The sequence below is a fragment of the Clinocottus analis genome, unplaced genomic scaffold (genome assembly GCF_023055335.1).
Source record: "Clinocottus analis isolate CAN_PGR_092001 unplaced genomic scaffold, fCliAna1.0.p SCAF_11, whole genome shotgun sequence".
In the NCBI taxonomy this organism is placed as follows: domain Eukaryota; kingdom Metazoa; phylum Chordata; class Actinopteri; order Perciformes; family Cottidae; genus Clinocottus; species Clinocottus analis.
Window position 1 is genome coordinate 4,368,941 of NW_027175832.1, and position 13,140 is coordinate 4,382,080.

Below are 13,140 nucleotides of genomic sequence, written 5' to 3' on the forward strand. Positions count from 1 at the left end.
AAAAAAGTTGCACAATTTGTATGAATTTCCCAAAAAGTAAAACTTGCAATGTCTCATCATGATGCATATATGGAAAATAAAAAAATACACAACAGTATTGCATTTAATTTGTATAAAAACATAAATATGTACACTTTAGACTTTGTCTGTCTTAATCAAGAGGCCGAAGCAAAAACAGTTTAATCTGCATTGCCTGCAACGTGTTCTACACAGTTGCTCTCAAAAGCAGTCGCTGAGCCTGTGTCACTTAAGCACCATCAACATGCATGGTGTCAGTCCTTGTGCAAGCCATAGAGCTCAGACTGCAGGCTGATTGGTTTTGAATCATGCCGCTTTAGAGCTCCAGTGCTCCTTATCTTCAAGGCCTTTTTGTGTTTCCCCAAGGCCCTTCTGCTTAGAAGCTGCCGCAAGCAGGACTTTGTGTTGCTTAGATTGAGTGAAGCGTGGGAAAGAGACATTCTCCATTAGGCCGAATATTTTCCTCTATGCCACAACAAAACATGATGGACTTGGTGGCTGAAGACTCTGTCTGAAGATCTCTCTTGTATAGAAATCCAAGTTTACCTGGGAAGACGGAAAACAATTCAATGTTGAAATGTACTGTGCAGTACAATATTGCACAGTGTGGGTAGGCACCTGCATCATTACTATGTTGGAATGTAACCATTTAAATGCTGGTTGTTGTGGTTGATGTAGAGTAAATTATTATGGTCAGCTGATTGTAGGACTTTACCTTCTTGAACCTTTTTCTAGAAAACAGCGATTCTTGTCACTTGTGCAATAAACACACTTAATATTTAGGCAAAAATGACATTGTGTTTTCTTTATGCGATCTGTATATTTGGGTCCAAGCTCATTTTGCTGCCAGTTGTTATTCGGTTTGAGTTATCTGTTTGGGAGACTGAGAACCAGAAGAAATCTTCAGAAATACTTGCTGCTCTCCGTGTTAGCTCCTCCGGACTGTCAGAAGTTTTGAACTCTTGACAGGTGAGAAGTCCAGATTAACCTCAAATCCAAAAATGCTATTTGTCCACTTTTTACACATGGGAACATACTATCATTATAAAGAGAATAGAAATCAACCGTGGTTTTAGTTTTGCATCGCTTGAAAGCAGATGAAAATTACATTTCTGGGAAAGGATTCTCCCAGTAGGTATATTTCATTTGTTTGCTTTCTGCAAGTGAAGGATAAGTAAGGTTTTTGTGAACACAGAACAATATGAATATGCGGTATAATAGTTTACCTATTGATTTTTTTTCTCCATAATAATGGACTCTGGATGAAGTTATGTATTCTGGCTTTGCGCTGACATGCAAATAGCAACAGCAGAATCAGCTGTTTGGCATTGACAGAGAAGATTTGTCAAATTTTTCATGGCCGCAACCCACATACTCAGCTGATCTGCTCATCCCAGAAATGCATGTTCCTCACAAATGAGGCACCGGTTTCAGGGAGATAAACACGCTTTCCAACAGTATGAACGTTATTGTTACATTAGAGAAATAATCTATCTAACAAAAGTTTCCAAACGTTTTGTTCAAGGGTTATATACTCAAGATTGTTAGAAATGATTTCATAACTCAATCATGAATCATAATTATTAGGACTCAAACTTTTTTTCTCCCACTGGCCCAAAGCTTCCAACCAAGCTTCCAATTTTTCTAAGCACACATGAATTATTATTAAATCATTGCTGAGGAAGTTGTGTAAATACAGGCTGGGTCTGCTTACAAGTGCATATTGCATAATTTCCTACATTAAACTAGTCCATTCACACCTCTTCAGGCCACAGGGGACCAGAACATGCAACAAAGTGGTTACTGTTTGATGCATGAATGAAACTCAGAGTGGGTCAGAATAATCTTTGATTATCACCAGCTTCATTTGAAGCTGTTGTAGCATGCACGGCGCACAAATGATACATTTGCAGCATACAACTGTGTTCTTCTTAATTTAGTTATATAAACCCTCTCTACTGTAAATTTAAATATAGGGCCTTCCTTTTCACGATAGGCATTGAGCATTGACGTCATGGCGGTATACTTTTAATCACATGGTAGTTTTAAAAAATACAACTCCGGGTTTTTAAAAACATTTATTTTGCGATTCACATCAGGGTGATGATTAACAGCTGGATCCGAATTTCTGGTTTTAACTTATGAATGAATGTTAACATGCATGGTCAAGAAGTTTTTATCCAAGTGCTTTTGCTTTCTTTCCCAGTATGAACACCTGCTGGTGGAGACTCTGGACTCTGGACTGGAATGTGTGTTTGTGTTTGTGTGTGTGTGTGTGTGTGTGTGTGTGGGAGGGGGGGCTGGCTGTCTCCACCTCTTCAAACTGATGCATGCTGGGATAGATTTAAAACCAAAGAGGGGCACTATGATGCCCGAAGGCGAAAACAGAAGAAGATGAGAAGTTGGTTCCCTCGAGGTATCCGTGTACTGAGTTAGTCACATTCAAATCTGAAACTCGCAAAATGTAATTTATAACTCATGAACATAATCCATCCATCCCTCATTCATTCTTATTATATGTACCGGTAATGATGTTTACATTTTCGGAGACTCATTACGTCTTTATTGTTTCACAATATGTCATAATTTTTCTCTGGAACACATAATATAATGTTCAAGTGTTTCTTTTGTAAAATATTATATTTTATCAAGATATTTTCTTCTTCTATTTCTTTGGTGTTTTCTTTATTAGTTAGTTGCTTCTCGGCACAAACGTTTGTCCCTGAACTTTGTACAGTGTATGACTGTGTATGTCACAAATAAACGTGAAGCGACGGATTTTTATGGTGAAACATCTTCTATCCATTTAAATATTTAATTTGTCTATTAACCCTAATCAGATCAGATCAAGTATCCACAACATGCATGATATTACCATCAGCCTCAGCTGTACCAGGGGTTTAGTGCCAATTAGCAAATATTAGCACGCTGAACTGATAAGGTGACCATTGTCAACATTATATCTGCTAAACATTAGCATGTTAGCATCGTCACTGTGAGCATCTTAGCATGCTAGGGAAGTATAGTTGATTGAGTTACAGCCTCACAGAGAAGCTAATGTGGCTTTAGACCTTTAGTCTTGATGTCTTCAATTTCTAAAAATGCAGCTAAACATCAGCATGTTAGCATTGTCATTGTTAGCATCTTAGCATGCTGATGAAGTATAGTTGATTGAGTTACAGCCTCACAGAGAAGCTAACGTGGCTGTCAACCTTTAGTCTCGATGTCTTCAATTTCTAAAAATGGTTCTGTCCAAATTTTACAATGCTCAAATTGACGCTCTATTAATTACACCATCGAGTGGAATATGTTTGACTGAAGTAGATTTTCTTCTTGCGAAACATTTCCACGTTGGACCATTTCTCACCTTCCTCTGAATTAGACCTGGAACAAAGCGTCCTCTGTTGAACCGGTTGAGCATCATCCCACATTGATCCAGTGACCTCCTGCACACAGCGCATGTGGTTGCAAAAGGAGGATTTCTGTCTCATGACACACGTGGCAGCTACACCGATGGTCTTCAGTAGATAGTGGATGTCGTCATAGTTTTACAGACGTATAGCAATTTGTGGATTTGTGTCAAACAGTGCGTGACAACTCAAATATCCGGTCTCTCAGGCGTGACCTCATATTTTTGGTTTTCTATTGCTTCTCTTGGTCATATCTATTGTTGGATCTTCTTGTTACTAATACACAGAGCATTGCAAATAAGAAAAGGATGACTGGTCAGGCAGTAATTCATCTGCGTCAGTTTAACGCCTCAGCTGCATCTGAGTGAAAAAACCCCAACGACCTCTGGTAGAAATAAAAAGGATGTTCTCATCCTGCTGAAAGCCCTTTTGGCAAAAACACAAAATGACTGCTTTTATACTGACAATCTGATGTCTATTGCTCGCTAAAAGCATAAAAGAGCTTCAGGGGCATTATTACTTGTCTATGTTCATCTGCCTCAGTGTGTGTGCTCGCACAAAAGCAAGTGGCATTAATTAAAAGAGGATGTGGCTGAGCAGTTGGGGCTTAATATTTCTGCCTAATTTCTGTCACCTTTTTTAACAGATTGATACTTTATTGGTTTCCACTCATAAACTTCCCTTTTGGTCCTTTGTTGTAACATAATCCACTTTCAGTTTTAAAACTAAGAACAATTTATGAGAATTGGGTATGATTCCTACAACGATAAATGAAACACTGAATGTCAAAACAAAGGCATGATTGAACTGCTCAATGTGTTTGAAAGACATCCTGCACCTGCTGTACGTAAGGTGGAAGCATTACGCAACAACCTTTCTCACTGCGGTCCTAAATGTTAATTCTTCAAATTATGAAATGTTAAATGTGAGAGAACTGGTGTGCAACACTACATTTAACTCACTGTAAACTTACAGTGTGATGAGGAGCAGAGACCAGCTGATGCAAAATACAAAGCAGACAGTGAAAGACAATGTAAAGTCAAAATGAAGGGTTAAAGGAACGATTCAACATTTTGAGGAGTATGCTTATTCACTTTCTTGCTGAGAGTTAGATGAGAATTTTTCCTAAAATGTTTGTTAAAAATTGGAATCCTAGTACGCGCTGCAGCTTTATTGCAGTATTGCAGAGAACATGAGGAATAATTCTGGTGGGCCGCTAAACATAGTATATATTTTAACAATGAGTAAGTTATGAATGAAAACTGAATGAATGAATAACTTAGTGACTAAGTTGCTTCGCGGATTCTCAAGGAGATGTGTATCTGACTCTTCATGGGAACCTGACCTGTTTATGTGAGAAGGACAGACTTTACTCATTGGAGGTCATTTGTTTTGTGTAGATTTCAGAGCAAATATATAGTTTATTATCAAATATTCAATATTCCCATTGACATAACGTTGTCACAAACTGTGAAATACATATAGCTTATACAATTATTACAAATTATTACAACTTTAATATATCAGTTATTTCAGTGTGTGAAAGTATTATTCTCAGAATGTAAAATCTGTTTTAATTGAAAACACTGTGCAATAAAATACACGTCTTGATAGCATACTTTTATGCCGCTTTAGTGATATAACAATAAACTGAAGATGGTGTGCACTATTCAACTCAAACGGTTGTCTCTTGGGTGGAGGATGTCGTTTGTACCACATACACTTCCTGGCATCTTGTACAGAAAGTCCCTCGCATTTTCACTTCGTAATTGCAGCGTATCTGGGAAATCCTTTGCTTTACAGCGGTTATCACAATAGCTGAAAATGTACGTCAGTAACCATTTTGGGGCTCTGTCCGCTCCCTTTTTATGACACCCGCCGGTTCTAAACGAACTGTCTTCAGCTTTTTTTTTTTTACGAGTTGATTTCTCCTCTGTAACACAGTCATGTGAGGCCTTGGCCGTCCCCGAAGCGTGTCTTCTCCACCTCCGTAAGGAAATCGTGACTATGTTGAAAAGGACATGTTTTTGGGGCTTCTTTTGGTGCGAAAGAGTCGCCACTAGCGTAGCCAAGAGGTGCAAACCCACAGCTTCTCTCAGGTAGTCCAGCTTTAGGCTCAGCTTGACAGTACAGCTTCTACAAACACAATGTCTGTGCTATCGGTTTTCTTTACATCTTAACTGATTCTGATGTGGAGTCCAGTAGAGCCTGATAGATGTCAGACCTGAGGAAACGTGGGTAGGAGTCCCGCTCCATTAGCCCATAGACGATCCTCTGGGCATCGTCGAAGCACACGGTGGTGGGCGTCTTCATGTTCCGCCTGATCTGCTCTCTGGTCTTTTGATCAATGTTGATCTGGACGTAGAGAAATAATTATGAGGACGATTAAAAAGGTGGTGTTAGGTACAACAAAAATAAAGCAAATCTCTCTGCAACATAAAAAAAAACAACTCTGCGCTTACTTCTCTCGGAGCCTCAGTTTGAATGTAGCGCTTGAAGATCTTTTTGGCCCTGGAGGACATCCTGAAGGAAGACTTGATCTTCTTATAGTCCTCACACACAAGCCAAAACTCAATGTTTTCATCGCTGAACTCTGACTTCAAGAAGGCCTGGAATATCTTCATGCCATCTAAACAGATGAGACGTTAGTTAGTCAGCGTTGAGGAAGAATACTGACGAGGAAACTTGACAACGGGACTGTAGGTAACTTACATTTGGATGATAGAAGAATCTCCAGTGAGTGTGACCACTGGGACATCTCCTCATAACAAAGCCTGTAAAACGAGGGTGCGCTGTCACTCACATGAGCAACAAGTGTGCCAACATTTCAGATCTTTAGTTCCTAGTGGAGACATTTCCTTCACTTACCCCTCAGTGTTGGCGGCTTGAGACGATCGACACTGCAGCCGAAACTTCAGGTTTCCCGCCCTGGTTTAACCAAACACGAATCAATCAGGCTCACTTAACGCAATGTTCTCTTCCTAAACGGGTGATCAGCAATGACACAAACAAAGTAGATAGTTGTGATAAAATATTTACCTCTTCTTGTTATCAGTGTCCATGTTGAGGTGTTGCAGCTCCCGTGGTTGTGATGCAACTAGAGTCGGCATTGCAACGACGCGATGTACGTTTGTGACTGTGTGTTGGGACGCTCTCCGAGAGTTGTGTGAGCTGTGTCTGTTCGGTACATCCACTGCCGTCAACTTATGTACATATACACAGCAGAAGTCTGAAATGAGGTTGGGGAGCAGCGTCACAACGTCATGCTGAACTAACCGCAGAAAAAGAGGAAGTTGGATGTGACGCAAACTGGCGCGGACTGCATCTACAGCCTGTGTGTACTGTACTTAGACCTGCATGCAAATGGGGCAGTGGAAAATTCAGCAGCAGATAGGCAAATGCTCTAGTCCAGTCTGCCTCGAGAACCAATGCCACAGTTTCAGGCTTTGGAAACAATTTCCCCTTTACAAATGAAAAGGTGAACTGGCAAACAATAAAATGCATGCTGGCTCAAGTCAGCACACTGAAGGGCTTGGCTGCCACAGCCTTATTCGGTCTGGTGTTGCCACCAGCCTTTTGGCGGTAAATGTTAACTAGTTAACTAGAGCACCAGGCAGTCAAACTATTTATTCAACTAGCATTTAATGGAACTATATAGCACTCAGCTTGTGGTGCTCAAAGTGCAAAAAAAAAAGTTTAAAAAACTTAAAAGCAATGTCTCTTTCCAGAAATTGTGACCCGGTTTTTGCACGATAATCCGCAGACCTCGTTGTGAGCAGTTTGAGGTTGCGGTGAACTGTCCCTTAAGAGGTAGAACGTGCTCGATAAGGGAGATGACGGAACCAGGTACTTAAGACTCTTCTTCTTTTTGACAGTGATACACTATGATTTAGCACATCTTTACCACTATCTCGTTCAGAAACATTCACGGTGCAATGTGATTAAAGTCAGTGTGTTGTTTGGTTTCAAAATTCTGACCCTGTCAAAAAATGACTGAATTATTGATACAGAGTACATTTATTATCCATGTGTGTTGCTCCAGCAATACCTCAGCATCTGAGTTTCTCACAGAAACCTCCTGCATTTAGTGCTACTCTGCAGAAAAGTTCATTCTTGCTCAGGGTGAATTAGAAGTGTCTCTATTTGTTAATGACTTCATACAGATCACAGTAGTTTCTTGCCATCGCTCGATATTTGAGAGTGGAGGCATACAGGAAATGAGGGGAAGCAGAAGGGTGTGACACACAAGTCGCCCGCCAGAACCAAAACAGACACACTATGTTCATGTGGCATACGACCCAGCATTTCTATGTGAGACATGCATGCATATATGTACAATAAATAGTAAAATATGGCTCAGGAAATATGTTTTTATCTGAAATATAAAGTCTGATGTTTGAAAACATTGAATAAAATATCCTCTATTCTTCCTCGGTGTTGTGAGGTGTCACTGAAGTATGTTTTATTCACTTGCTGTTGTGTTGACAGGAAGTTGTGTCAAAACAAAAGCTTTCACCTGTCATCAGGACATTCCTCTGGATTTGTAAAGAGTCTTTAAAAGAGAACATGATCTGTTTTCCAGTTCCTTTCTGCTATAGTTCAATGCCAATGGTGTGAGTGTCAGGACACTGAACCTTTTATGACTGCTGTTTTTTTTATGACAACTTTATGTTTAAAAAAAACCCGACAGTCTGTTTTTTACAGCTTGTCACAGGACTCAGCTCGTCCTTAATGATCTGCTTCTGTCACATGACATTTGAGAGCTTCAGCTCTAACCACAAAGCCACTGCCATTTCTCACACGAGCAGTGGAAACCACTTTCATAATAGACTTTTCCCTCATAACCTTATGTATCCTGTATGTTCCTGATCCACATATGTGAAACTGAATACTTGATCCCTTACATTTTCAGCTCACATGGTCCAATATACTCAGTCATGTTGATGCTGTGTATAAAATGATCCTCAGCCTCGGGGAATAATCCTACTTTCCTTACATGTCATATAGATTAAATTAGTGTGACCAATTCAGTTTTTTCTTTTCACTGAATTTAAAGTAGATTACTCAAACTCCTGCAAAAGATTTTGTAACATATCAAACCAACTGTTGCCTGAGATCACGCTGCATGGCGGTTCTAGACGTCTCTGGGGACCATGACTATATTTCTACAGGATAGCCTACAATTTGTCACTTGTTTAAAACTTTCTGTTATGACCTATAGTTCTGCTGTATCCACCTGATCTACCTCTATTGTATTTCAATGTCATCCTCCTTTTGAGCTTTAGTCATTTACTTCCAAATCATAATGCAACTTTGACATCCATAGATGCAGGCATGAGGTATTCCAGGTGTGTTTACACGAGCTGATTTTCATACTGAAGCCATTAAAAATTATGGTAATGAGTCCAAGAACGTTTACCTATTTTGCAACGAATATAGATTTTATATTAAATGCACGCGCTAAAGTATAACAAAATGAAATGTCCCTCTAAGAAGGGATTCTTAAAGATATCATTTCTTTAAGTGAACCTAATGAGTGGCTTTTGAACCCACAAGTAAGTACTGTTTTGTCACAATGTCTACGTTCATGTCAGTTTGCTCGACAGGAAATGTGTTGTGTAAGACAGCAGCTGTTGATGACTTGTGGTGACATAAACTGTTATCTCAGACATTTTGTTTATCAGTGGCAGCACTCGTTTGTGAGTTTCCTCCATCAACTGCTGTCACAAATATAACTTCTTCAGTTTCTATCATTTGTCTTCTTCACTTCTTGCGATATCTGCTGTAGTTTTGCTGGGCGACAAACGGTACCAAGTGCCGATTAAACGTGTGTTTTGTCAAACGCGATATTTTTCTAGTATGAACTTAATCCTCCTCCCACAAACAGGTGAGGGCAACAAGAGTTGTCTGAACTAGAGGAAGCTGTGGTGAGCTGTCTGCACAACTCAAGTGGAGCGGTACGACAACACCTCTCATAATAAATCCTCCGTACATTCAACGCCACCAACGCAAGCAGAACAAAATGTTCGTCAAACACCCTGCAGTCACATGGAGAAACCACACTGGGCCTACTTCCACTTTCCAAACACCAACAAAAAAAATAATGACACAATAAACACATTAAGGTTGTACATGCAAAATGAAACAATGGAACTATTTGTACGCATCTTGTTTTCTTAATTGAAGGCCTCTACGTTGAGATTACTTTATTTTGTGGATCTGAAAATCATGTCTCAATGTGAGAATCCTACCTTGTTATGCTGTTTTGTATTTGCATGCTTTTTACATCGGCGGGTTTTACATAGGAGATGACATAAGTTCCACCATGTGCTTGCTCGACATGACAAAGCAAAAAGCGAATACTCTCTCATACTCTGCATGCTAGTATCAATTTGGGGGGGAGATTTACATAAAGGACAATGTGTACTTTTCGAGAGGATTTTCCCATCACATCAGATTCAAAGTTGTGAATTGAGTCCTCCGAGAGACTTTTTCTTGTTGAATGAACGCCCTGTGTGTGGCCAATGTGAGACAGAGGTGTTTTACACTCTTCACATGCCTAAACACCTCCTAACCAAACTGAGATGTTGCAGAAAAACACCCCACAAAGAGTTGAGAGGGAGGAAGCGGTATTTCCTTGTTGCTCGCTTACTGAACGATGTTGCTCCAAGGAGTCTGTTGCCATCTGGTGTATTTTTTGACCAATGACCAGATCACAGTTGACAGACTTTTTCTGGGACGACAACAACAATTGTGATTTGCATATTTCGAAAGGACCACACCCAAAGGTCAATCAACTATTTAGCTTTCAAGATGAATCCAAAACCAGCACAAGAAAACACAAAATTGAGACAAATGTTTAACAATACACTCACATATTTATTTGCACGTGAAAGTTGAAATTTCTCAGAACATATTAGGGTTCATATTTGCATAATCAATTAAGTGGTGATAATACTTTACAAAAAAAGGAATTCGTTGTATTATTAACCTCATAGGGTGGAGGAGAAAAATAGAAGAATTACGTACACAGTTTGTTTGAAGATATTTTTTTCCCCTTTTTTTCCCCCCATGACATAATTAAAGAAATGAAGTATAATACGAGCCACAAATTCTCTTGAGGTGTAACTGACTACGGAAACACACAGGTTGAGAAAAGCTATTTCTGCTTGGGATCTGGGCTGTATGGAGTAAACCTGTTATCCACACTGAAATAAAAGACTACGACAGCGGATCAGAGTTGGTGAAAAGCGTTTGTGTGAGAGAGAGAGAAGCTGTCAGCTTTAAAACAGTCACCTTGAATCATTTCTCCTCAGGAGTCCCTGATAGATGTCAGATTTTAGAAAGCGTGGGTAGCAATCCCTGGCCATCAGACTGTAGATGAGCTTCTGAGCCGAATCAAACGAAGTCAGGGAGGGCTGGGAGATGTTCTTTGTTATGTTTTCTCTGGTACCACAATCTATGTTGATCTGAAATCAAACAATATTGCCCAGAGGGCGTCTCAGCAACTCTGAACATCAACCTTCTGAAGGTTCACCATAGTGAAATACACAAATACACCTCCTGATAACAGTCACTATATAACCATAAGCCTGCAAAAACGCTGATTATAATCAATTCCCATCTTTTTTTCCTTCAATTTTAATTCCTAAAAAGTTTAAGTTTTCGCTCGCATGTGTTTACCTGTCTGGGCGCTTCTGTTTGGACAAACTCTGAGTAGATCCTGTTGGCGGAGGAGATCATCTCTGGCGCCGTCTTGATTTTCTTATACTCCTCACAGGCGAGCCAAAACAGTATGTTCTCCTCGCTGTACTCGGACTTCAGAAACGCCCGGAGAGCTATCTGTCCGGCTGGAAATCACAGACGACAGTAAGCGCGTCGCAATACATACAATGAAGTACATGATCAGAGGAGACTCTCACCTTTACAACTGAGGACTTTGTCCACAGACTCGCTCCAAGTCTCAACATCCTCCAGCGGATCCTTGGGAAAGCAACACAATCTACCCTTGAAAAGAGCATCGAGATATATCACTAGCCCAGTTATCTGTGAACTCCAATAGCACATAGCACCTGTAAACCACACTGGTCAAGCCATTTGTAGTATATCATGTTCGAAGATGACCTTCTGTGCATTTAAGCACATGACAGCGGCCTCATAGCGCTCCAAGCCCCATCAAAAATAAAAAAAAAAGGCACAATGCAAAGTGAGACTTACAGTGAGGGAAAACCTCGAGGGCATTTTCCACATGGCTGCTGTAAGCGGTTGCTTGCTAAAAAAAAAATTGAAAAGGCCCAATAATCAAATGTGCAGTAACTCACTTTATCGCCATCTCCTCGTCCTCTACAAAGGGAGACAGAGATAAGATCCTGCCAGACCGAAGTTGGGGTTGTGATTGTTTGGAAACCAGGGAGTCAAGTGACTGAACAAACCTAAATGATCCCCACCCAACACGAATGGAATATATGGAAATCTGTATGCAAAGCGTTGTTGTTGGGAGAGACGTGGCATCCTTCCGCACCTTGAGGAGAGAGCTCGCCTGTGATTTACGCTCACCTCCTCTGTTGTCCATGAACAGTGGTCATCATTAACCTGGATGTGACAACGTGAGGGTGGCAGCCACTTTATATCTATTCTAAATGAATTGAATTCCGATTATTTAAACGAATGTATTTAAGATGACAGAGTAGCGTTCATCCAGCAGTAAGAACTACATTTTTAAAAGCATAATCAGGAATATGGTCACATAATTGCCTGCTGTGGTGGAGTATGACACCATTCAGAACCAGATAAAGCAATGTTCAATGGTCAGGAAGCTCCGGGGAAAGATCCTGACCATAAACAAATAGCCATAAACAAATTCACGATTAAGGAAAACTCTCATCGTCCCGCCATTTGCATATCTGCAGTCTTCCTTATTCATCAACTTGGCAAAAGCGCATTGATTTTTCATCACTCAGGTGATGCAGGTGATCACCAGGCCTTTGAAGCAGAAAGGTTTTGATTTGGACGGATGTGTGGCACGTTTATAGATTAGTCAACCTCTTCGAACGTGGACAGGTTTTGGGACACAGAATAGTGACGATGTGATAAAACGTTGAGGGTTATTACAATTCATCCTGAGGGGAACATGAATGTCAGTCACAATCCAGCTGGTAGTTGTCGCGACGTTTCACTTCAACCTCACGGCTGTGCTCGAGGAAAAAGTCAGCGGATCACCAAAGTCATTTACAAAATGTATTGCCAATCCCTCTCGCTGATGATATTTCATACATGAAAACCTTGACCAGCTGGTGGCAGTCAGGTGATCACAGCCATTGGGAGTCATCCTCTTTGGCTCTTGAATATCTGTACAATTTGTATCCTTTTTTTTTTACCCCACATATTCTCAGCTGTGTGATTGACTACTGTACTACTTGTATTTAGTCAAATACTGGGATAAAGCAGAATAGTTATACGAGCAGACGCCTTCTGTTTGATTACACATTCGTGGGATTTGAGATGGAGCAACAGAGGAGAGCCATTTCTGATTTGCCACTTCACTATCATTACTCGTGAGGCACATGTGGAGGAGTGTGCGCCGCTCCTTTGCGTCTGTTGGGTGGATGTGAACAGTGAATTGAACTCCATATATCTTCACGAGTATATCCACTGTATCTTACCCTGTCCTGACCTCCCTGCCCCTCTGGTGGGGATGTGATGGGCACAAACA

At 40.4% G+C, this 13,140-nt stretch overlaps 2 protein-coding genes across 2 annotated transcripts; both read right to left on the bottom strand.

The window, feature by feature from the left end:
• Window positions 1-4,875: 4,875 nt before the first annotated feature.
• rgs13a (regulator of G protein signaling 13a) lies at window positions 4,876-6,683 on the bottom strand. The gene is made up of 5 exons (XM_068568681.1): window positions 6,468-6,683; window positions 6,297-6,356; window positions 6,141-6,202; window positions 5,891-6,057; window positions 4,876-5,783 (listed from the first exon to the last, which is right to left on the bottom strand). Exons 1-5 carry the CDS (start codon window positions 6,536-6,538, stop codon window positions 5,598-5,600), a joined length of 546 nt encoding a protein of 181 aa, XP_068424782.1. The 5' UTR covers window positions 6,539-6,683; the 3' UTR covers window positions 4,876-5,597.
• A 4,037-nt stretch (window positions 6,684-10,720) lies between these two features.
• On the bottom strand, window positions 10,721-11,678 carry LOC137782046 (regulator of G-protein signaling 21-like). The gene is made up of 4 exons (XM_068571126.1): window positions 11,646-11,678; window positions 11,351-11,435; window positions 11,112-11,278; window positions 10,721-10,897 (listed from the first exon to the last, which is right to left on the bottom strand). Exons 1-4 carry the CDS (start codon window positions 11,676-11,678, stop codon window positions 10,721-10,723), a joined length of 462 nt encoding a protein of 153 aa, XP_068427227.1.
• Window positions 11,679-13,140: the final 1,462 nt, after the last annotated feature.